The sequence below is a fragment of the Podarcis vaucheri genome (assembly GCF_965113315.1).
Source record: "Podarcis vaucheri genome assembly, chromosome: 3".
In the NCBI taxonomy this organism is placed as follows: Eukaryota; Metazoa; Chordata; class Lepidosauria; order Squamata; family Lacertidae; genus Podarcis; species Podarcis vaucheri.
The window spans coordinates 88,069,680-88,094,374 of NC_138761.1; the positions used below are offsets into that span (position 1 = coordinate 88,069,680).

Genomic DNA, 24,695 nt, shown 5'->3' on the forward strand with positions numbered 1-24,695 from the left:
CACCGGGGTATTTTTGCTCACTTCATTCTTCTCTTGTTATGAAAGTAAATGCAAAAGCACTATTGCAACTATTGTACACTAGGGATTCTACACTGAAGTCAGGCAATCAGAGTTCTGGTTCCCATAGCAACTGTAAATGTGCCACAATTTATATACTTATTAACCCATAAAGATTAACACCTCCTGATAACATGGAATTTGAGGGGAGGAGGTAAATGTATCACAGCTGTACAAACCACAACAATTTCCTTAACACTGGTATTTTTTTATATTTCAAGCATAGCCTCCACAATAACAGCAATTCTTTATAGAGTACTAACAAGCTACCTTCCCAATGCTTCCTCTGAGGAAAACAAAGCTTTTGGGTTGGCACAAGATCTGACAGCTTCCTTTGTCACATTGTGTGAATAGAGTGGCATAAGAAGTGATCACAGGTGCTGCTAATCATATTTAGAGAAGGGATACTCAAGGTAGAAATCAAGCATCTAGCCAGCTCCAGAATTATCTTTGAATATATTTTTGGTTTCCCAATTCTTATGTTCTGGAGCAGAATCATCATCATCATTTTGGCCATCCATTTCTAACTGGTGATCCTTAATGAAAGTACATTTCTTTCTCAGAATGCTTTATATTTTGGAGTTGCCAAAGTTAAGGATAAAGAGATAAGATAGTAAGATCATGCAAGGAATTTTTATATAGTCATTACAATACAGAAGAATACCTATTCATCTTACTCCTAACCTTTTCTAGTTCTAGCTAGGAAAATAACTTAAAGATGGCAAAATTAAAGGTAAACCAAAACCTGGTTTTCAAAACAAGTTCGGGCAACTATGAGTATGAGTAAACAGGGGTAGAGGGGTTTCCCCCCCTTTCCATTTTAATTTCTGCAAGCCATTCGGAAAACATCTTTTTGCTGCACAGCTGCAAATCTATAAATTTATAAATTGTACACCTGACAAGAAGCCCGTTCAGAAGTTACATACAAAGTCAAAATCTCAATCCAGTAAGTGTGTCTTGGGCACACACACAGACATACACAATCTACCACTTGCTCATCACTTTATTTTACTACAGGGAGAAAGTAATCTAGGCTTTACCTTGCAGTTCACTACAATATGAGTAATGACAGATGTTTGAGGGGGGGAACCTAAAAAGGTTTCAAGAGACCAAGTCAGGGACGACACATCTACAGATAACTGAACCTACTTATACCTTATGAGTACAGGGTATTGGAGATAACCTAGCAGCTGCTTCGGTTTTTGCACCAAACTCTCCCTTGCTACATACAGCTCTAGCTGCTGTGTTTTATGCTGATTTTAGCTGTCTGTTTTTTAAAAAAACAAAAACCTGGGCTTTGCGATTTATTATTCAGTTTTAAAGGGTTTTATTGTAAATTGTCTTCTGTATTTTACTGTCTATGTAAACTGCCCAGAGAACTTCTTTATTATTAATGCTGCATTCCCAGAATTGCAGAGGAGAATAAGCTGCACCAAAAAATCTCAAGGGATATATTGCTTATCCAGAAAGCTTCCAGGCAAGGTATTGTTTCTGAGGTGGGTAAATGACACTAAGCATGATAGGCATCCTCTGAAATGGCTGGCTAGCTTATTTGATTAGCAGTCATATTCTAATATCTATTGAACTGCTTTCTGCTCTTCTTGTAATTGAAGGTTAATAAGGTTACATATTTCACTTGTTTTCAATAAGCATCTTCCTTATCTTCCATCATTCTTATGATAAATTTGAAGTGAAAGAGCATAGTAATTTACTTATGCCCCCACAGAAAGGTTGGGACTATCCATTTTAATGCTAATACACTATGATGGTTACTTCAACATGTGCAACCATCCATACTCATCTCTTGTTTTTTGAGTAGTACATCTAACTGGTAGATGATGCATCAAATGGCAAACGAGTTTTGCTTCTTTTTGCAAATTCAACCTTTCAACATGATGGAAAAGCTAATACTTAAACATTCTGCAGCGTTGCAAAACATCTCACAATATAAGGTGTGCCATTTTTAGAAAGTAAAAGAAAGGGAGTTATCTGCAAATTGGAAAACCCAGGTCTGCTATTCTTCAAATCATAGAATTGTAGAGTTGAAAGATGACCCGAGGGTCATCTACTACAGATCTATCATTTCACTTATTTTTATATACTCATAATGAAATGACAATTATTTGTCTGTAGTTATATTTTAAAAAGGATGCTGAGTTGGAAAAGAACCAAAATGCACCGTTCACTGAGGTGCATGACTTAGCAGTTGGCAAGGTCTGTAGTTCTGCACAGGGAGACCACCACAATCATTCTGGCAAAGCACCTAACTATGAAACACATTGATAAGCATGCTATATTTATAACTATCCTCTTAGAATGTAAGACCATTAGTACTCAAGAGAATGTGATTTACCTGTACCTGGGGGTTTATGGTCCATCTATTCACACCCGTGCGATAAAACAGAACTCCCCTGGAGTTCTTTGGCCACTGGGGTGATATTTATATACTGATGCAACAAGGCCAAAATTCTAACAATGCAGCAGCTTCTAGAGTACCTTTATACTTGTAATGCATGAATTCACACGATCTATAGCAGATGAGGAAATGCAGATAGGCAAGGGTGGCAAAGAGTACCAGTAACAGGTAAGTGATGCCCTTGCTGTGCACAGGCACGAGGGGAGTGAGTTGCTGCTCTTCAGAATAAGGCAGAAAAGCCTAACCAACAAGCGAGGACTGCTTCCCTGAACTGCTGAGAGATTAGGAGCTGTTTAAATTCCAAAACTGCCATGATCAATCCTCAACTGCAAGCTGAAGCTCTATGAGGGGAATCAGCCCCCTTAAACATGACAGTTCTTATGATTCCTTGGATGGAAGCTTGACTGTTTAAAGTGGTATGATAGTGCTTTCAATGTGTAATAAAGATTGGGGCCTAAGCTGTTGGATCTACTGGATTTGGACAGAACAGTCACATTTCTGAGATACTAACTTCTCCTCCAAAACTGCTATATTATATAAACTTACTAAGATTTATTTGTATGTTTGCAGAAGCCATTCAATCATGTTATATTATTAGTTCAACTGAAAGTTTATTTACAGCAAGTGTTTTAGAGGAACAGGATTCTTGAGTCAAACTAGTCGTACTCATTTGTTTTGGCTCCTGAACGCCACACACCCCCAGAAGTGAGTGTTCCAGTTTGCGAATGTTCTTTGGTAGCTGAACATTTGGCGCGGGTTCTGCGGCTTTCGATTAAGTGCAGGAAGCTCCTGCAGCCAATCAGAAGCTGCGTCTTGGTTTTCTAAAGTTTTCGGAAGTCGAACGGACTTCCGGAACGGATTCCGTTCGACAGTCAAGGTAAGACTGTACTGTACTTAAAATGCATCAGACTTGTTGAAATGAAACAGGCTAACCTATCCTCTTGGTGCAGCCCAGCCAGAAATGTTTGAAACTTGTTTTGTACATTTCCACCAATGTGCTGGCTCAATAAAAATATGCAATCTTAGCCACATTTATTGTCAATTGCTTTCTGCTGTGGTATTTCATACTTCAGTCTATCACAGGACTCAAGACTCTAAGCTCCTGCACTAGAAGAGGCATGAGTTACACAATTAAGATATGGAAAGCTAACAGAGGTTATTCAGATTGGTTAAACTTGGTCTGATCTACTCTAAAAAATAATATCCCATGAATGCTAGACTAGTTTGAACAAAAGCAAGCATTTGACATGTAAACAGTTGCTTTTTCAAGGTAAAAATTTAAGTAAAGCCCAAATGTAGTGAAAGAAGGGGATAATCCCTAATTCAACAGTAAACCTGCACAAAAAGGACTGAATACACAGCAGCACTGGAGTACCATTCAAACAAAATAAAAGTGAAGGAAGAATATGTAAACAGGTTTGGATTAAGTAAGAACTCAGGCAGAATTGTTTCTGATTAGGCTCCACGTTGAAGAGCTGGCTTGGGAATGATATGATTTAGGTTACAGCTAGACTTCTGAAAATGTTGGCCGACGCCTGGGACTTTGAGCAGTTTATCATGAATGAATTAATTATAAAATGCTTTGAATATGGTAAGATAGGAGAAACTCTGGACATTCCATAAGAAGAAAACTGTCACCTTGCACAAGTTCCTAGAAGCATGGTTTTGCCAAGGGATTCTGTTTTTATTTTCCATCTCACATGCCATCTCACCTCACAACTAGCTACTTAAATTCAATAATTTCAAAAATACAGTGGTACCTCAGGTTAAGAACTTAATTCGTTCTGGAGATCCGTTCTTAACCTGAAACTGTTCTTAACCTGAGGTACCACTTTAGCTAATAGGGCCTCCCGCTGCTGCTGCTGTTGCACCGCTACCGCGTGATTTCTGGTCTCATCCTGAAGCAAAGTTCTTAACCTGAAGAACTATTTCTGGGTTAGCGGAGTCTGTAACCTGAAGTGTCTGTAACCCAAGGTACCACTGTAATTGGGAGGGAGCTGCCATTTAAGAAATCTAATTACAAAGGGCAGGCAAAATTAGTTGCATGGATATTTAGGATGGGGACATACAACAGAACCTGTACAAGGTTCACTTGGATATTAGAAAGGTTTGTACTTCAATAAAACAAGACTATTTTTAAACAACAGATTTTTTTTTTAAAAAAGCTTGAGCTCACAGTCCTTTGAAGATCACTTTGATAGCTTCTCACTCCCTAAGGAGCTAATTACTCATAGTTTAGTAGACGGCACAGATCTGCTTCAGTTTTTCTCTCTAAGTAAATTAGCAGACTACAACACCATTTGCAGATTAACCAACAATGTTTTCCAGCATGTGGGGGGGGGGGAAAACCCTTTAATTATTGCAGCATAGGTCTTGCCATTTTTCTGCAATGCAAAACAAAAAATTAACTACTTACCAAGTCCCAAGAGATCGACAGTGGATTCTGGAACCTTCTTAGGACTTGCTTTAAGTTCCAATTGTTGATCCTCTTTCTTTGGAAGCTTTATTTTTTAAGAAAAGGAAAAGATAATTAAGATTCTTATAGAAACCAAAATATCTTGAATAACTGACCTCATCCAGTCTCACATTTCATTTGAACCTCTTATTTTCAAAATTAGTGTCACTAGCATGTACAGGAGGTGGTTTTGCGAAAAGTATGACAAAATATGGGTGGCGCTGTGGGTTAAACCACAGAGCCTAGGACTTGCCGATCAGAAGGCCGGTGGTTCGAATCCCCGCGATAGGGTGAGCACCCGTTGCTCAGTCCCAGCTCCTGCCCACCTAGCAGTTCAAAAGCACATCAAAGTGCAAGTAGATAAATAGGTACCGCTCCGGTGGGAAGGTAAACGGTGTTTCCGTGTGCTGCTCTGATTCGCCAGAAGCGGCTTAGTCATGCTGGCCACATGACCCTGAAGCTGTACGCCAGCTCCCTCGGCCAATAAAGTAAGATGAGCGCCGCAACCCCAGAGTCAGTCACGACTGGACCTAATGGTCAGGGGTCCCTTTACCTTTACCTTACGACAAAATATAATGTTTCGTTGCAGTGTCTGAGCTAGTGTTATAATGGAACATTTTCAAGTAATCAAAATACTACACATACATTATTGCAACAATTCTTATAACAGCCTTTGTATTATTCTCCTTCTAATGCAGATGGCGAGGTAAGAATAGTTGTTTGCCTAAAGCTACCTAGCACATTCACAGCTGAAACATAACTTGAACTGGGGACCTCCTGGCCCACAGCTCACACACTTCACCACTAAAAAACTATTGTCACGTGTCACACTTGTACACATACAACAAAGCAGTAAAGATTAAACTGTCAAACTAGGACAAAAAAACAAAGACCGAAATCCCCACTCAGCTCTGCCATTAAGCTCACCAGCTATCCCTGGGATAGTTATCATTCCTCAGCCTAGCCTTTGCTAAAAAGTTGTAGTGAAGATAAAATGTGGGGACAGAAACCACAAACACTGCTCTGAATTACTTGGAGGAGGACTGGGATATAAAAGTAGTAATAATAAATAACACATTAATCTACAGAAAAATCATACTGATGCATTGTCTCAGGCAGGATGAGCACCACAAAGGATGGTTATTATTGAACATTCTACTTATTGTGGCATGAGGAAAAGACGCTTTGGTTTATTTCCCCAGCCATTTAATTTAAAAAATCTTTCCAGCTGGATGGAATTGTTTTAATCCTTTTATTATTCTCTTTATTTATTATAATGTTAAAATTATCTGTTGATTTTATTGTTTTGATAGTGTAGTTTTTGTAACCTGCCCAGGAAACGATTTTACAATGAAAGGTGAGGTGTAAATTCATAAAATATTACATTTTGCAGTGTTTCCTAATGAATTAACATATCCTTTCCCCAGAGGTCTAGAGCTAAAGCACCTTGTGTGAATTATGCAGGACCTTTTTATATAAAGAAGGTTCACCATGTGCACTTGAACTGAATAGCTTAGCAATATATTTTACTATAAACTATATTAAGTTTCTATTTCAAAATATTAGTTTCATTTACATATTATTATTCATCTAGGGATTTGAGCGGGGGAGGATTAATGCTCTAAATAAGTAAGTTTTATCTTGTACAATGTTATATTGTGGAAACCACATGGTTAAGCGCAAACACAGCCAGGGCAGAACAAAAGGATTGGCTAATGTGTTGCTCTCCAGATGTTGTTGGACTACTATCATCCCTAACTATGAGTCATACTGGCTGGGGCAGATGGGAATTGTAGTCCGACAGCACCTATCTTGGGCCTATCTTGCCATGAAGTATGTAGTACAAGGCAAATGAAACCACCTTGTTAAGTTGCATGTGTCAACTGCTATCCTGTTGAACAGATAACTACTATGGGTTCACATATGCACTGCCATTTTGTGCTGACTGCAACATTAAGAGATACTTCACCATAGCCACTGTAGTTCAAACACCGCAAATAAAACTGCAGTTAAAAAAATTCCAGGGTGGTGGTGGATGATGCCAGTTTTGCTTCATCTTCAGCATATTATTATTAATTATAATTACTTTATTTCTAAAGTGTCCTTCATCCAAATGTCACATGGTGGTGTACAATATAAAACTAATAAAACTTACAACAAAATTTAAAAATCCATCTTTTTAAAAAATAATAAAGTTAGAATCAGAGTAAATTCAATCAGTGGAGATCAGTTTCAAGAAGTCGAAAACAGATATACAACTTCCTGCAAAGGGCAGAGTAAATTATGTATTTTTGAGAATTTATATTTTTGAAAATTAATATTTACCATAATCCATATCTACATTATATTAAACTGAAAGCATGAACACTGCAGTTATAAAGCAAAACCCTTTAGGAAGCATAGGGTGGCTGTAGATGAAGCAACTGCTATTATTAGAATGGTTATGTGCTGCCTTTTTATTTAAAAATCTACAAGGCACCCAACAATCGCTAAAATAATACATTAAAAGCAGCAGTCCAGGCAGTATAATTAAAACTGGCAGCAACACCTACAGACATCTAAAACATCAACAGCAGGAGCAAAATTAAGCCAGTCATAGTACTTTGAAGAGCAAACGAATGCCACCACCTTGGGTAACTGCCGTAAGTGACAGGGAAGGGTTTGATAAATTTGGCAGCACTGTTAAGAAGGTATTACCATATCACCACCAACCATACTTCAGTGAGAAAGGGCATGTGAAACAGGGCCTCCAAGGAAGATTTTAAACTTGATGATATTACAGTGCATTCCAGTCAGATTACAGGAAATGGATAAAAATACTGAAAAGATGCTTGGGACCATTTTCATATTCTTACAGACAAGTGGCTTTATTTATCACAAGCACTATGTTGTTACATGTGTGAATGGACATTACATATCTAAGATCATAGAGAAAATATTCAAACCACCTCAAACACAGTGCTCCTTCAACTGAAGCATCAATATGACAATTAAGAAATTATATTATCAATTTGGAGCTTGAACAGCTCAACCATTGCACCCATTCAATGAACCAAGCTGAGAGGAGGAAGGGTGCAAAACCTATTTTGATGAAAAGTCTACAGCAAATCTGTTAAATGGTATGCTTACGAATTTAGTGGTTTTTTTAAAAAAATATCATGCCACACAGTATTATTATATTTTACTGCAACAAGAAAAAGTCCTACTATAATACCATGTTAATTAAATGGGGGCAGGGAGCCCTGCTTAGTTTGAACCTTAATAAACCTAGAATAATAATATTGCCAATTAATATAGTTGTATATACTTGGCTGGGTTTATACAACTCCAAGGATTAATTTACTAGGATATGATTATCACACAATATGGAACTGATCATGGCAGCTGGAGAACAAAAGCATTATAGAACTTGCCATTACGATTCTTCCAGAGAATAGAAAAATACCAATCGTCAGTAGAACAACATAATGTAGTCAAGCCACATACTGCTCCCTAGGATAATTGCTCTTCTAAGTTCAACATGTCCTTGCTGCCAGCACCACAGGAGATATTTAAAGCTGCTCGAAAGAGTTCATTGATCCAATACAGCCTTCACGGTGAAAAAGTAAGATTTAAGGTGTAAAAATATTATACTTAAGACCAGATAATGTCCAGATTATTTCAAATGAACCTTCAGACAACTTGAATGTAATCCACTGGGCCTTCTATCACATAGGGCAGTCTATATCCCAAACCTCTGCAGAAAATTAATTTTACAATGTTTTAAACTCTAGTAAAGCTAAGGCTATCAGAACCTATCTCGTATTAGCTTTGGTATCAACAACAGTACAGAGCAGGTAGAGCGACTGTGCGTTATTCAGCAGTGGCAGCCCCCAAAATGTGTGTGGAACTCAAGGGTTGTATCCAATACAGCACGAGTGTCTTTCAGCTCATGCAATTGGATTTACCCTTCCTTTCCTCTCCCTGCATGGCCCCAAAGGCTTATCCAGAGGGTTCCTCAACCTTGTGGATGGTACATGGGAAGCTTTGGGGAAGAGGAGAGGGGTAAATTCTAATGTGCAAGCAAAAGTCTGTTGTGGAAGCAAAACAGTAGTACTGGCCATTAAAAAAACCAAAAAACTTTTCTAAAATTTTCCAGACTAACCTAACGCTAAATATTCAGAGAGAGAAAGAGGGAGGGGGGAGGAGTGCTACAAAGAGCTACAAATAAAATGGCTGGTTTCACTTGGTGAAATGGTGCTAAATTTGAGCTGAAATCGCAGTGATTTTCAACCAATTTGAGTGCTGGGCTGAGTAACATAAAATGGTATGCTTCAGCAACTGTAAGCTGCTTATATGATTATACTGTTCCTTATTCTCTTTTACTAACAGTAAAATCTCAATATATTTTAAAATGGAGAGCATTAAGAGCCTAAGACCATTAAAACAAAAGAAAGCAAAAAACTCCATAGGTATTAAGACTAAAAGTTTGGTGAAATGAACATGTCTTAACCTCACACCTAAAAAACAGAAGAGACCAGTCTAAACTCCACTGGGACAAGTTTTACTTCCAATGCCAAGGCAGCATTTCTACTGATCATTAGTACCTTTGCCTTGCCTGGATTAAGCTTCATTCCAGTACTGAAAGTTCTCATATCCAAGTAGAAATTAAGTATTCTCTAAAGTTACGATTAGTAGGGACACGGGTGGCGCTGTGGTCTAAACCACAGAGCCTAGGGCTTGCCGATCAGAAGGTTGGCGGTTCGAATCCCAGCGACGGAGTGAGCTCCCGTTGCTCAGTCCCAGCTCCTGCCATCCTAGCAGTTCAAAAGCACATCAAAGTGCAAGTAGATAAATAGGTACTGCTCCGGTGAGAAGGTAAATGGCATTTCAGTGTGCTGCTCTGGTTCGCCAGAAGCAGCTTAGTCATGCTGGCCACATGACCCAGTAGCTATACGCCAGCTCCCTCGGCCAGTAAAGCGAAATGAGCACTGCAACCCCAGAGTCATCCACGGCTGGACCTAACGGTCAGGGGTCCCTTTACCTTTAAAGTTACGATTATTTTTCACGGGCATTTAAGAAATAGCTCCCGTTGTTCAGTCCCTGCTCCTGCTAACCTAGCAGTTCGAAAGCACGTCAAAGTGCAAGTAGATAAATAGGTACCGCTCCGGCGGGAAGGTAAATGGCGTTTCCGTGCGCTGCTCTGATTCGCCAGAAGAGGCTTAGTCATGTTGGCCACATGACCCGGAAGCTGTACGCCGGCTCCCTCGGCCAATGGTCAGGGGTCCCTTTACCTTTACCTTTAATAGCCACTTTAGAAACAGCCAGGAAGTGACAGAATGTAGTTTACCAAATTCAAAGTCAAAATTTAGATGCTCATTCGATGTCTAATTTGCTTTAAACATTTTGCCTCTAATAAGAACCCTTCTAATAAGTTCATCTTCTAATGTGCTACTGCAAAAAGCTTTCTTTAAAATATTTAAGGTTGATTTCTACCAAGTTTGGAACTAATTTAAGGCTTCCGAAATTATTGAACAAAACCTTCTTCTACTCTCATTAAGAATAAACTATGTTTATATAGAAAAGTAACTGGATTCATTCCCCCTTTATTGCACTGATGGCAATAACGTTTATAAATGATTGCCTAAACATTTGAGAACTCCCTTAAGGCAAGAAAGTAATGTTTTCTATAAATCTTCAATGGGCCTGCAGATATTTTTCTCTGACAGCTCATATGCCCTTTTCATACCACTTACTTCAATAAGCATACATTTAAAAAAAGCTATTACTCATGCTGAAGCTTCTCATCTGAAAAAGCTGTTCAACACACCTTTCAGCCCTTTTTGTTAACAAAATATATAAATGTATAGTACTAGTGCAACCTTGTCAGTTAACATTTCTTTATTTCTCCATAATATCTGAATCAGGAGAGGCAGTGCAAGCACTGAAGCAGTTATTGAATGTGGAGTAAACGAGAACCAATCAACTGAGATTTTATCCTGGGAAGATTTGAGATTTCGTGGGTAGGTCACTCCCATGTCCAGAAGCCTGGCCAATTGCCTGCTCTGGCTGGTTGGGGTTCTTCTCCTTCTAAAGGAGCAGGTACTTCTTTTTATTGCTAATTATGTGTTTGGGTGAGAGACCTTCATGAATATAAATGCTGCTTAAAGAAGCAATACAAATCCTTTGGGTTCCTTTTTAGAAACAGCCCTAAACACAAATGACTGCATCAGCTGTCAATAAACATGAACCATTATCTAAGTTGTGCTCTAGGTTCTCGACTAGGTTCTACATAATTAGCAATAAAAAGAAAATAATTTGTTTGGCATTATGTACAAGCCTATGTTTTCTCAAGTTAAGAGATTGAGTGATATATAAAACTGCCTACCAGGAAAGAGGAAAATATGCACTCCACTGTGGAAGAAAAGTATTTTTCCCTTCTTCAAGGAAGCCATCCTTAACCAAGGTTTGGGAAAGTACAGTGGTACCTCGGGTTACATACACTTCAGGTTACAGACTCCGCTAACCCAGAAATAGTACCTTGGGTTAAGAATTTTGCTTCAGACTCATTACAAAGTATTGGAAGACAGAAGATTTACCCACTCTGGAAGAATGGCAGATGAAGGTGATTGACTACATGGAATTGGTAGAAATGACTGGCAGAATCCGAGACCAGGGAGAAGAGATGGTGAAAGACTGGAAGAAATTTAAAGACTATTTACAGAAATATTGTAAAATTTATGAATGCTAGAAGGATGTTGGATAGAAACTAAGGGGTTTCCAGCTGTAATGCTTTAGGAGATACGAAAAAAAAAAGGTTTACAAATGGGTAAAAGCTTAACGGTAAGGATTTGCTGAACTAACAAATTGAAGTGGAAAACAAAGAAGGGAGGTATGAGGAGGTCTGGGGAAATAAGTGTAAGGAAGATATGTTATGGAAAACTATTTGTTTTTTAACTGTTATGTTGTATTTTGTTTCTTTTTATTTTTCATCTTCATTGTTATATTTTAAAAAACTTTAATAAATATCTTTTTTTTAAAAAGAATTTTGCTTCAGGATGAGAACAGAAATCGTGCTCCGGCGGAGCAGCGGGAGGTCCCATTAGCTAAAGTGGTACCTGAGGTTAAGAACAGTTTCAGGTTAAGAATGGACCTCTGGAACGAATTAAGTTCTTAACCCGAGGTACCACTGTATTTACTGGATGCTAAAGTGTTTTCAAAGGAACATTTTCCTTATAGAATTGAACCCACCAATTCTCCAAGTTTTCATTAGCTACATTCCTTGTTCCAAATTCTACTTAGCTATTGTTCACTTACATGTTTTTTGCCTTGATTTACTTAGTTTATTGCTTCTTATCTGTACAGATTAAGAATACATTAAAATAGGTAGAGAACACTACTATTTAATGAAAACGAGCTGAAAGTTAAAGTACGTAAACTAACTTGTGTATGAACAACCCCAGTGATTTGCCCATATCCAAATTACAACAATATATAAACTCAGGTATATCTTAAAATATACTGGCATCACATATGTCCACTTAGAATGGAAGTCTTTATATATGGGGCAAATTTGCTTAATCAGTCATCTCTAAGTGGTATACAGGAGATACAATAAGATTAAAAATCACTTAAAAGTATAAATACAGAATTTAGAAACCCACTGGAATAAAACTAATAGCTGTTTGCCCTAGGTGACCAAAGCTGTTGCTTTGAGTTGGAAACACATTCATCTTACATTATGCACCATACATTCTTATTTATGCATCTATGTTAAGACATAAGTCAGTTCCTTATAAATCCATTTGAGTTTTCTCATCTTTTAGTAGACTCCTGCAAAAGACTCAGCTTAGCAATTTAATTAATTAATTGATCAAATCATAAGTCTGCTACATACACATTAGTGTCCATCAATGCAAGCATCTACTGATTCTGGGGCACATGATCAGATTTATCTTCAAAGCATCATATCAGAATGTTGACATCCGTCTATCTCAAGAGACAATGAACTGTGCCTCCGGGGTGAAGTCAAACCACTGTGTTAGCAGCATCAAAGTGACCTCCCCAGAATGCAAGCCTAGCCAGTGAGTCTGGATCTCCCTGGATGCCCAGATGACAAAACCCCACTGATGTGATCCAAAGGAAAATAGAGCAGTATGTTTGGCACCAGCTTGGCTGCAGTAGAAGGAGGCGTACAATGCACCATCCAACCATTTTAGGGGTTCCACTCCAGATTTGTATAGGATTTACACCTTGGCTTTTTTCTTCTACTGAAGATATCCGACAAAGCAGCAGAGGTTTAGGATCAGTTTTCCTTCTCCTAGAAGGGCTACCATCTAGGAGATGCTGCTGTGTAGTTAATGTAAACCAGTGTGGCCCTTGAGTTAATGAAAATGTATTAAACGGCTGTCATCTCATCCAGTCCAGCATCCTGTCTGAACTATGCTGGGATAGAACTCTACCTATGTTCCAATGACCAGCATCTTGGCCTTGATATTCTTTCCCACAGACTCAAGTACTGATGCAGTTACAGCAATATGCCACAAAACCACAATATATCCATGCACTTCTGGAAATACCACCATATTAAGACCATTAAGTGAAGAGCTTAAAATAATGTTTTAAAATATCTAAATAAATCCACACAGCTGGGTCTGCATGATTTTAAAGGTAAACCCATATACTTTTCCTAACTACAGGCTTAACATTCCTCAATCTATTTTTGTTGTTCCATCACCTCTTGCTCATTTAGCTCCATCCATAAATGGTTATGCTATCATTATATTATTTATAAATCATCAAAAAGAAGGAGGAAATAGCAGCATTCAGTTTTCTTTTCTTGTTTCTTTCTAGGCTAGCACAAAAGCAGGCAATTGATCAATATAAGATGTGCCAAGCAGGCTTGAGCAGTTATTTGTTTTGCAGTGTCCAACATGGGAATTAATGATTTCACAACACATCCTGGATAACAAAAGTCACTCTCAGAGCCTTCTCTGACCCACAGACATTAAGGAGCAAAGTGTTAGAAAAATGTCATGCATTCATTGGACTGTATTAATAACACCAGAACAGCTAGGCAATGCAGCCTATGAATTTCACTATGAACACTTTTTGAAATATATTCTAATGGATGCAGTTAAACTGTAATAACTCTACAGAGAACCAAAAAGAGAACCAATAAGCAAGGAAATCTTTCTAGTTGGACTACCTTTGATGGTATTATGTAGAATTAATAGATAATTTACTTCCATAAAAGCTGAAAAGATGGTTACAAAAAGAAGTATTTTTCAACCTCAGTGGAGAAAATGAAGGAATACTTTAACTTAATTTTTCAAGATCCTTGTCTCAGTGGTAAGTTGAAAGCCATATAAATCACCACTGCTGGAAAAGCCACGGCTTCTGGAGGAATAAAGGGTGGACAGGCTGCTTATTGGCAGCTGAAGGTCTTTAGGTATTAGTCTATAAAGCCATACAACTCTCCTCCTTCCCCACGGCATATTATTCTAGAAATTGAGACAACGTATGCCTGCAGAGGAACTGCAAAAAATGAGAGGACAACTTAACTTTTTTTTCCACTTGCAAATAATGTCATACTTAAAAGTTCCAGCAGGTATTTGTGTGGCTTTCTTGGAACACTTTGGCCCCATACCAGAGTGGTAGGCAATTTTCTATTGATAGATGACTAAAGATTCTTTTGGAGATGGGGACTTGTGGACAGGCTGATATATAGATTAAATATTAGAACTTTCTCCCTCCCCACCCCACCAGCCAAGACACTGTCAAACTATAAGGGCTAGAAACATGGATTTCTTAGGATTACACTGGCTGTTGAAAACATTTTATGGACTATTAAGCAGCCTGGACAGCATATTTTATGGGCCTCTGCTCTGGTAAACATGGAAATTCTTTTGTCTTGCCTTAATTGGTTACACATTCTTTTGGAGAATAGAGAACGAATACTGAACATGCATGTTTAGTGATAAAAAAAAATCCAGCCCTCTCCCATCTCCTTATATAAGCTATATATACTGCTGTTGTTCTCTGTAAATGTATTCAACTATGATAATTACCAGCAATTGTTTCACTCCATCAGAATGCAGATTTGCAGTTCATATTATTAAAAAGCTTGTAACTTGTTCTGACCCTCACTGCCAGAAGCCAATCTACGATGCTATGATTACTGGCCACATAAATTAATTTTATTTGCCTTTAAGCTGTCACTTAATCTTTTAGTATCCATAATTGCTGCATGAACAAGAACTGCCACTCAAACCAAGATTCAGAGAACACAAATTTTATCATGATAATGAATGTTTTTTTAGCCCTCCCTCACTACAAAGGTGAGATGGGGGGGATTTTTCCCTATGAAAAATCCAAATACATCTTTTGCTGCCTATCTGTTTGTTACTCCAGCCTAGTTTGTTAAGAATAACATTGAAGGTAAGGTTGGGAAATCAGAACAAAATTTATGTATGATGGTAAAATGTGTGTACGTAGAAAAATGGAAAATGTATACACAATAATTTTAAAAAAAGAAAAACCCGAATGTATTTGTTGTAATAAAACAAAATATATAAACACCAAACATTGTTACAGCTAATTTCAACATAATGAGGAATGTCTTTGAAGTTTTGCTGAAGGAGGGAAAGACAATGTATGAGTGATCTTGCACATATGATTTTAATCCCTGGTGAAACATTGGAAGGGCATGCATGCCACAATCTTCCCTGCAGTGAGATGCATATGCTGTCTGCATCCCACTGTGAGGAGAAAACAATTGTTAGCTGTAGAAAAGGGATGCAGAAAGTCTAATCACTCTGAATGCAACTTCTATGTTAACTGAATAATCACTGGAAAGCACTTTTGTTGTCATTTTAATTTCGTGTTTAATCCAACCTCCTTTTTCCTTGTAACCCTTACCATGAAATCTTTCTCTTAAGCCTCTTTATTCCCATCTTCTTGGCATGCTCTGCTTACTCAATAGGATGCCTTTTCCTTCTGTACCATCACAGTCTGCATGTCCATCTGTATTGCTCCCCTTTTCTGTTTCTCAGACTGAAACATTTGCAGCCCCATTTCCTAGTGGCACTTTCTTTTTCCAGATCATAGAGGCTACCCTTTCCCCTCTCCCCAGGCACAAACATCTTTGTCTGCACCATCTCTCAGCTATCACCTCTTTCTTCATCCCAGAGGTCTTACCATATCTAATCTTAACCACATTCTAATCTTCATAAACCTGAAGTCTGAAGCCGCTGTTTACTTCCATTTTTCTTTCTTCATCCTACTCTCTCACACACCCTTTCCTTCTTTCATTAAAAATATATGTGTGTTTGCTCCATTTCTGCCTCTATCTCACCTCTCTTTCATTTTATGCCTCCTTGGTTCAGCAGGAGCACAATGTAAGTCCTTCACTATCTTAGCAATTCACCCTAGTGAAAGGGAAACAAGGGAAAGAGAAACCTGTAGCATGGATGGCTGAACTGGGGCCATTCCAGCACACAGTTCTGAATTTAGGGAAAGGAGTTCCAATGCAGAAAATGCTCCATCTGCACTGTTCCACTTATCACTGGATTTGGTATCCCAAGTCTACTCCCACTTTCTGATGGGCTTGGGAGTGCCTACGATTTTTCCAACAAGATATGGGAAAGGGTCATGGACAGCAAATATGTGTAATTCCTTCAAGAGGCTGCAAACACAAAAGACCCATGCACACAGACCCCAATCAAGATTTGTGGAAGGGGCTGCTGCTCAGTGGTAAAGCACATGAATTCCCTGGCATCTCCAGGTAGGTAAAGATGTCTGGAAAAGATTTCTGTCTGAAACTCTGGAGAGCTGCCAGTCAGTGTAGAAACAACACTGATATAGATGGTCTGACTCAGTATAAGACAACTTCCTATGTTCTTAGGCCTGCATAAGAAGCACAAAGAGCAGATACACAAGTCGTTCATGCAACTGCTTGCCCTGCTTCAGGGTAACATCAAGCACTGCTTAGTGACTGAAGCATCTATGTGAGAAGTGGACAAGCTGAGCCAAAAATCTTATACAGGGTCTGAAAAAAATGGCTACATATACTGTAGGTTAACTGAGAGACAGGAAACAAAACCCTAACTACAGTAGGAGTGACATGGTTTAACTGTAAATACTGAGTTAAGATTATTTGCCTAGCTTGGCAGGTAGTTCCCAAGACAGTGGTACCTTGGTTTACGAACTTTATCCGTTTTGGAAGTCCGTTCTTAAACCAAAACCGTTCTTAAATCGAGGCGTGCTTTCCCTAATGAGGCCTCCCGCCGCTGATGCCCTTCCACTGTTCAGATTCTGTTCTTAGACCAAGGTAAAGTTCTCAAACCAAGACACTATTTCCAGTTTTGCAGAGTTTGTAAACCAAATCATTCTTAAACTGGACTGTTCTTAAATGAGGTACCACTGTACTATCATTCTTAAAGAGGTCTGGTCTTGGATACAAAGGCTCAAAATAAAAGATCAGCCATCACTCCTTCAGGAATCCATGGACTATCACTTTCAGTAGTAAAACATGTTCTATTTCACAACTTAAAGAGCAATTCTTTTGACAAACAATCTCGGCACTCTTCATTCCTCTGGTTTTCTTCTGGACAAAAATAATCCTTTTATTTATTAATAGCATCAATAGGAGCAAAAAGGGGGTGCTTCACAATAAAACAACAGCATCTTAGAACTCACTGCATTCCCATAAGTTGAACTAAACACACTGCTTTGATCAAATTAGTACCCATGTACAAGAGCAAAGAATAGGGCAGCTTCCATGCCGCCATTAATTTCTAGTACATTTCTCTGTACAAGGTTAAAACAATAACTGTCCCTGAAGAATTCACAATACTCTAGAAAACTAAAAGAGCAATTGGCAACAGTTGGCTGTACAGGATGATTTAAAACAGATTTGGAACCCTGCTATACTGTCATCTTATGCAAGCCAAGCTCCCTCTTATTAAAAGGCACAGCAAATCACTCTCCTTTTCCAGATAACCTGTGCCAGCTATTATTAGCACAAAAAGGCAGCTGGAAGAAGAGACCCAAGGCCATCCGAGAATGAGAGAATGGAAGTTTCTTTTCTCTTGTGGATACATTTGATGGAAGCTGTCATGAGCTTTTTTTGTCTCATTAGTATTTCCAGCTGAGATTTCCATGCAATTCATGCTGCTAGGTAGCAGTGTCATATTTAAGCTTTCAAAATTATTCAAACGACTTCTATTTCATGCATTTTAAATACACATTACAAATAGCAATATAAACAAAAAAAATATTTTAGTAAGAGAAAAAATTAGCTTACTTTTTCAACTCCTAAGCATTTCAAAGGTTTTTCTGGCTCTCTATCTTTCTTTTTCTCTTCCTTCCTTTTTTCCTTTTCCTTCTGTGGGAAAGATGTTCTGTTATGAGTTTCAGATACGATAATCATTTAAAACACTGACAGCCATAGTTTCATCCAAGATAATGTTAATTTACTTAGGCATATTTATACCTTGCCTCTTATCTGAAGCTCTGAAACTGGCGGAAAATGTATTGCAAATACAATAAAATAAATAATACAATAGTTACTGTAACAGGGTAAAAGTGTACTTAAGTGGTTTCCCTTGTTCTTTGATGTTCCAATGGCCACTTAGCAGCTGAATTGCCTGGCCTGGAACTGACTGTTGAAGAGGCAGATATTGGTTGCTCTTAGGCCAAGACTTTTTTTACTTGCTTGTTGCTGCTTATGTATTTCACAACGTCTGGCTCTTGAGACAAATGCATAGATTTCAAGAAGACACTCACTGAGGATTGCAGGATCACACTAAGCTCTCAAATATTTTCTTCAGATGTAATAGTACAATGTCATAATCTGACTGTGTCTCACATCCATTCAAATTCCTGATAAATGGTAGAGGTCTTACCCAGGTAATTTAAAGTACCCTAGGAAGACAATGAAATTTGGGTTTCAGTACCATCCCCTGTCTTGTCAAGCCTCAAAACAGTGTAGTGTTACACCTGCACTAACACTAACTGTGGAAAGGTATCAAAACTCCATATACTATTGTAACAGAACAGGAAACAGGTGGGATATTGACACAACCACCACCTCAACTCTCAACCATGCAAGTTAAGTTTAGCTGAATGGATCTCTTCAGTTTACCTTAAAAGGAGGGGTACAATAACACTTGTGGTTTAAATTAAAATGTTTACAGACAAATCATGGGTTTGGCCTAGAGAATACTTTTCAACATTATTCAAATTCAACGTAGAAAGCATCTGCATGCAACAAGCACACAAGGAAGAGGAGATACCTCTATTTTGTTTTTCTCAGAAGCAGCTTGCAGAGAAGGAGAAGATGGCAGAGGTTGAGAAGCATCAGAGGAAGACATCTGTACAAAGCAGATGAAAGATGAGAAAAAGGAGCCAAGGCAGATTTCACTAAGACTACAGAATAACCATCTATTTACTTTGCTCTTTCTCATTTATCAGAAGATACAGATGAAATACAGACAAGACAGAACAGAGATGAAATCAGCAACACAAAACATATGCATGTTGAGGACTACATGTTTTGGTTAACTTCGCTACTGAAAACATTAAGTGTTCCAAGGAAGACCAATGAGAATTCAGAATATTTCCTCAGACCAACCTAGCTATTTAACTAAAGCACACAAAATTTAACAGTTGTGCAGAAGAGTACATGCTGGCTTGGTTTGCAAAGCATAGGTAAAGGTGAAGGGACCCCTGACCGTTAGGTCAAACCGTGGACGACTCTGGGGTTGTGGCGCTCATCTCGCTTTATTGGCTGAGGGAGCCGGCATACAGCTTCCGGGTCATGTGGCCAGCATGACCAAGCCACTTCTGGCGAACCAGAGCAGCACACGGAAACACCGTTTACCTTCCTGCTGGAGCAGTACCTATTTATCTACTTGCACTTTGACGTGCTTTCAAACTGCTAGGTTGGCAGGAGCAGGGACAGAGCAACGGGAGCTCACCCCGTTGCGGGGATTCGAACCACCGACCTTCTGATCGGCAAGTCCTAGGCTCAGTGGTTTAGTCCACAGCGCCACCAGTGTCTTAGTGCAAAATAAGCTCCTAGAAAAGAGACTGCAGCTGCTTTGCTCCCTAGTCATTTTGTGGCTGCACTCAGCTAGGGCATGTTTTGGTTTAACATATCATCCAAACAAAGGTTCATGGTTTAGCTCTCTCAAAAAAGGCCATAAGCTGCCCTATGATTTACAGCTTATGGTTTTTCTGGAGGCAGGGGCGTAGAAAGGGGTGGTGGACCGCCGCAGGTGCCCTCACTGAGGGTGGTGACATTTGGTGTGCCTATGACTCCCAAGCCTACCCCGAGCCGCCGGGGTAAGAGGGGGGAGCTGCGCTGCTTTGCCGGTGACATTCCCCCCTTCCACCTTCATTTTGACAGCTTGGGGGAGGCTTGGGAGCTGCAGGCAGGCAGCACACTGAATGTCCGCCATGGGCGGCTCACTCCGCCCCCAGCTGCAGGGCACCCAAGCGGCTATCCCACACCTGGGAGGGCACCCTCTGCACCACCACCCCCCTCGGGAGCGTGCCCGCCCTGGGCGGCACGGGCATATGCTCCGCCGCTGTCTGGAGGGAGTCCAGGTTCAGATGACACTAAGTCAAACTGCAGCTCAGGACGGCACAGCAGAAAAACAACCAGGGAGGAGCAAAGCTGCTGCCATCTCCTTTACTGACACCTCCACATTCACTTCTTTGCACTAAGCCATGGTTTGGGCTTAGCATTACATGCAAATTACATGCAGTTACCTCTTCATCTTTTTTAAAATTTTACTACAGCTTTTTCAAAAGGCAATTTTTTAAAAAATCAATAGTGAATGCTTTATGGATGAATTCACCAGAATATAAAATAAGAAATGAACTTGGATAAGATCACATCAGAGGCACGAGGGAAAATAATTACATTTCATCCATTGTTCAGTTTTATCCAGTGTGACTGTTGAAATATTAATGTCCTGAAACTGAAAATGAACACTGTCCCATGGGGAAGGGGAAGGAGGCAAAGGTGTCTTTGTTCTTGCTCATTCTAACAGAATTATTTATTTAAAGACTGAAGCAAAATAACTCAGAACTCTAAATGTATAACTTTCAAATAAAGCACTCCATTTCGAAACAGTAAAGGAAAAAATCTTCTTAGTTAATAAGGAACAGCCTTCTAACATAAACTGCCGGGTGTATTATAATGCAGTTTGTATAGTCTTTTGAGAATTTCTACATACACCTGTAATCAGCAGGGCATTTTCAGCATTCAACAAAGTATTATTCAGCTTGTTTATGAGCAGATGCAATTATCCCTTGAAATTTACTGCAGTATTTTCAGAAATTTCCATAAACTCCCAAAGAGCAGTCACAATCTGAAGGCCTAAGAAAGCCCATTGTTACCTGTTAGTAATAAACTTTTGAGCTCCTGCAAAGTAGAGGTGTGGGAGCCTTGAAATGCCAAATCATCAGCCCAAGCTTTTCAGTTATCTCCAGAAACTAGGCAGGCGAGACAGCGCCACAGCTGGGACATTCTGCATGCAAAGCATGTTCTCCACCACTGAGCAACCGCCTCTTTAAATAAACAACGGCCAACTCTTGACATTACTAAGAGGCTCCATAAGCCACACGTGATATTAAAAATTCTGCTGGCAACATCTCATTGTAACACTTGGAACCACAGTGCTTTGATTAACAACTTCATTTCATTTGTACTCTCAAATTGTTACTCTGTATTTTCTATTCTTTGATTACTACAAACTATTTTTTATATTTAACTCTCACAAACCATAGCATTTGTTGTGGGTAGGAATATAACTTAGCAGTTTGTCTATATGAAAAATTCTATTTTGCTGTGATTATTCACTTCAAGAACACTAAATTATTATTATTTTTTTAATGTCCACAAATTACAAAACACTGCTGTGCTATGCTGGACCCCACCCCAGGAGCAGTTTTTATCGTATGGCAAATTTGCAACACTGGTTTCTTTGGTTTCTCTTCCGAGTCCAGCATTTCACCTATGAAAAATTCCATTTTATCCTCCAAGATATTTTGTTAGACCTAAGATGCATTTAAATTAACACTGTGAGGTCCAATGTACCCAAACAGCTTTTGGTTTAGCATTACGTGAGAATAAGGCCACAGGGTAAGTCAAACAACGGCTTAGCAAGAATGAGCAAGCAAGTTGGTACCCGGAACAAGAATCATGGTGACTTTGCTCCTCAAGGTCACTTGCTTGTTTTCACTAAGTAATAATTTGGCTTAGCATTACAAGCAAATTGGGGCTATTTTTTTTGGAATGTGAAAATAGTAAGATTTTTTTTTTTAAAAAAAATGTTAAACTAAAGTCATTTTGAATAGGCAACTTTATTTTCGGCTAGGATTATAATGAATCTGTTGGATCCCAAAAGCAAATTAATATTATCTTTTAAAATGATGTATTAGGATTTTTAAAAGGTCAAGGTCAGTCCGCCAAGTAAAAGTTGTAGTAATATGATCAATGGGCTGATATAGATCACTGCACAGCAAAATTCCAATACGGATTTCAGGCAGAGGAATATAGGGGTGCCTTCTGTAAGTAGAGCCACACTGCCTACCTTCAAGCAGACAGGTAGCAAAAATATATGTTATTTGCATTTCAAGTTACCCCCCTCCCAAAAGGAGCTTGGTGTGAATGAAGGTGGTCAACAAGGCAACACATAACCAACTTATGGAGTTCATTGCCATGAGAATAGCAAGTGCTCACTAGGTCAAATGACTTCTCAGAAGGTCTAAAAGGATTCCTGGAAGTATGGTAATTAGCCATAACAGCAGAGCTGAATGTTAAAGCTGTATGTCTCTGATCATAACAAAGGATTGCCAGCTCAGCCATGCAAATTGGTGGCCACTGTCAGGGGATACAATGCTTGGCTAGAGGAATCCCTGTTCTGATTCAGCAAAGCAATTTCCATTTTACAGTTAATGAGTTTACATGCCCACGTTCTTTTCAGTAGCAAAGGTTCTCGTGAGCCTTGAAGGAACATCTATCAGTACCCCACCCATCAGTTTAGAGTCACAAATACTTGACAGCAGGTTTCAATCACGTTCCTCTTCATTCTCCCTAAGAGTTCCTCAGCTTGTAGGCATGGTGCAGTACTTTATTTTTCAAGCAAGTCATTAACACAAATTCTATGATTAACGATAATCAGTTTTTTTCCTGTCTCTGTACTGACATGGTTGGTCTTTTATAATATGTCAGCAGGGAAACTTTTTTGCTCTTTGTGGTCAATTTTGACAGATGGGTGGAACAAGCACAACATGTAAATCACATGGTGTTGTGATATCACATAGTTGGTAAGCAAGTGTCCTGTTCACTTGTTAAAATCCATGCACAGTGATTGCAGAAGTGACAGGAAGGGGAGGAATCGCAGAATCACAGAATTGTAGAGTTGGAAGGAACCCTGGGGTCATCTGATCCAACTCCCTGCCATGCAGAAATCTCAGTTAAAGCATACATGACAGCTAGTTGTCCAACCTCTACTTAAAAACTTCCAAGCAAGGAGAGCCCACACCTCCTCAGGTAGTCTGTTCCACTGTTGAACAGCTCTTACTGTCAGAAAGTTCTTCCTGGCTTGCACAGGGTAGCCCAAAATGCCTCTGATTTCCCATCCTGCTACAGCTGCCCCATGCCCTATCCCATGCCTTGCGAGAGGGATCCATCAACTGCCAGGAGCAGCTTTGTTAGGCGGATCACAGTGGGCTGTGGAGGTGGGGAGCAATCACTTAAAATATGTCATAGTATGCATAATTTAACTATATTACAACATGCACATGTTAAACCAAAATTCAGAAGAAATTGATCGTTTACTTACACTGCTGATATTAACAGCATTTTTGTCATAGTATTTCTTCTTCTCGTATTTATCCCTGATGAAAAATTCCACAGCTCTGAGATCAGATAACTTAAGGAAGACAGAACACAGACCAAACTAAAGAGGGTTTACAGTACAAAACATTTAATTCCCAGTTATATCCTAGATAAGATCTTTAAAGCTAGAAGCACACACATTCAATTTTAATTAGTATTTTAGCAAGGTCTCATTCAATACCTGATTTCATATAAGCACACCTTAATACATCGAGACTTCTAGCATAAAATCTTTTGAACTACATCTCAAAATGCATGTGAGGAGTGACTATATGATCAGCATTAGTAAGCCAAAAAAAAAAAAAAGGAGCTCTTTAAATTTCCCCCAACTTTTCTAGTTCAGACTCGAAAAAGTTAGGGAGGTGCACTTTCTTGACTAATGTGGTCACACCTATGCTATGCACAGTTAATGCTTCCTTGCTGGCTATCAATGGGCTAGGGGTAATTAAAAAAAACAAAAACAGTTTTTATAGTTCCAAGCATGTTCAGAAGTCTTCATTACAGTAAGTTAGAACTAAAAGCCCTGAGTTTTAGCTAGCCCTGTTGTCTGACATTTCCCCTTCCCCTCCACAACTCTGGTAACGCTTGGAGACAGGTCAGGGGAAAGGCACTGTTAGAGGTGTGCCACAAAGCCGTTATAAATCATGTCAGAATGGATGGGTGCTAGTGCTGGCTCCGAACTGAGTGGACTACCTTCCAAACTCTGTTTCCAAAATGTGTTACCATCACTAGTTCACATGCACTAGCACTAGGCCTAGGCCTGGTACATAGGGATGGGAGATGCCTCAGAGATTATCCAACCAAAGACAGGGGTAGAGGTCATCTGGGTTATGCTTATTTGTGATTTTTTTTTGCACTACTAAAAGTGATCT

General features: G+C 39.1%; 1 protein-coding gene across 3 annotated transcripts in view; it reads right to left on the reverse strand.

The window, feature by feature from the left end:
• Nucleotides 1-24,695, reverse strand: part of SMAP1 (small ArfGAP 1) — a 66,437-nt gene that overhangs the window by 11,898 nt on the left and 29,844 nt on the right. For 2 of the 3 annotated variants that reach the window (XM_082218333.1, XM_082218331.1), the window contains exons 4-7: nucleotides 23,768-23,843; nucleotides 19,205-19,282; nucleotides 18,214-18,294; nucleotides 4,890-4,974 (exon numbers count right to left, since the gene is read on the reverse strand). In XM_082218333.1, the coding sequence (XP_082074459.1) occupies nucleotides 4,890-4,974; nucleotides 18,214-18,294; nucleotides 19,205-19,282; nucleotides 23,768-23,843 (320 nt within the window). The remainder of the gene's footprint in view (nucleotides 1-4,889; nucleotides 4,975-18,213; nucleotides 18,295-19,204; nucleotides 19,283-23,767; nucleotides 23,844-24,695) is intronic. The other variant, XM_082218332.1, reaches the window with a different exon arrangement.